Source organism: Pediculus humanus, genomic scaffold, assembly GCF_000006295.1.
Source record: "Pediculus humanus corporis 1103172107888 genomic scaffold, whole genome shotgun sequence".
Lineage (NCBI taxonomy): Eukaryota > Metazoa > Arthropoda > Insecta > Psocodea > Pediculidae > Pediculus > Pediculus humanus.
In genome coordinates, this window is record NW_002987464.1 from 271311 (window position 1) to 272822 (window position 1512).

At 24.5% G+C, this 1512-nt stretch overlaps 1 protein-coding gene across 1 annotated transcript in view; it reads left to right on the plus strand.

Annotated features, from left to right (window-relative positions):
* Positions 1–768: 768 nt before the first annotated feature.
* Phum_PHUM395610 (uncharacterized protein) overlaps positions 769–1512 on the plus strand; it is a gene marked incomplete at both ends in the record, with an annotated part of 1378 nt that continues 634 nt past the window's right edge. The window contains 4 exons of the mRNA XM_002428596.1: positions 769–780; positions 869–1040; positions 1134–1191; positions 1309–1409. Of these exons, the coding sequence (XP_002428641.1) occupies positions 769–780; positions 869–1040; positions 1134–1191; positions 1309–1409 (343 nt within the window). The remainder of the gene's footprint in view (positions 781–868; positions 1041–1133; positions 1192–1308; positions 1410–1512) is intronic.

Below are 1512 nucleotides of genomic sequence, written 5' to 3' on the forward strand. Positions count from 1 at the left end.
TGATTGTTTATAAACAAATTTGTTTATCCTCCCTCCCCTCCCCTCCTACCCCCTTCCTCTCCCTCTCCCTTCCTCCCCCTCCCCCCGTTTTAAAATAATTTCTAGTAAAAAAAAAAAAAAAAATTATATTAAATTATGGGAATAAAAAAAAAAAAAAAAAAAAATGTAAAAGATTATTTAAATTAATATTATGGTAAACAATTTTGATGATTAAGGTTTAATGAACTCTTCACATACCTGATACCTATGTTGTGTGTCGCAAATCAACCTGAAATAATTTTTTTTTTTTTTTTTTTTTTTTAATTATGTTTCTTTCTTAATAAATAAAAATTCAGTTGATACGCGAAACCTATCCCAACTTCTTTGTTTATATTAAACTCGCGTTTAAAATTTTTTTTTTATTATTTTTTTTAACCCGGGAAAAAATTAATAATTAATTTATGTATAATCATTATTATTATTATTATTATTATTATTTAAAATTGTGAATTCGAACGGTTAAAAATGTACGAGTACAGTGACGACATTTAAAAAATGAGAGTGAAAAAATTCCGACCGGAAATATAAAAAAAATCGGTAAAATAATAATTTTATTGTAAGAAAAATAGGTTTGGAATGAGGGCCCCCCAAGAAAAAAAAAAAAAACTTTTCAATAAATACTAACGTAAAATTATTATTATTATTATTATTTTGTTAACAGATTCTGAAAACGCCATTTATAAAGATCAACCTCATGTATTTCAACAATCGGCAACAATAACGGCCGCCATGTGGAACGAAGTGAGATATAAATTTTTATATATAAAAAAAAATTTTAAACATCAAACGAAATTAATTAATAATAATAATGATAATGATAATATTATAGGATGATTCTATGGAAAAAAGTGGAAAATGGCTTTTTGGAAATTGGGGAGTACTCAACGAATATTCACCTTTAATAGTGGGTTTGGCATGCGGTTTCGGAGTCGTTTTGATAGTTGTGACAACAATGACATTATGGAAATATTGTTTATTGACGGCAACTAAAAAAATGTGCTGTGAGTTAATAAATAAATAAATAAATAAATAAATAAACGTTTTATTTTGACACCGGATTAAATTTCAATAGAGAAAAAAAATTTTTCTTAAAGGTAGAGGTACGTACGGTATAGCAACATGTCAAATTGAAAAAAATTCAGCACCATTAAGGTAAGTTAATAAAATGGTATAATTTTTTTTTTGTTTAAATTAAATTTAAATTTTTTTTCGTTTAAATTAAATTGAAATTTTTTTTTTTAAATGGAAATAAAATTTTTTTAGAAAGAGAGAAAAACAAGAAAATTCCAATGATTTCGATAATTTTAAACGTTTTGAAATACATGAAAGTAAAAAAAATTATTCAATGTTAAGACGATCGGCTACGGTCGGTTCATTTCCACTGGTAATTTTTTTTAATAATAAATTTATATGTACATAAAAAAATCTATTATTTAACAAATTGATTCGATAATGATAGTTAAATGATTCAGA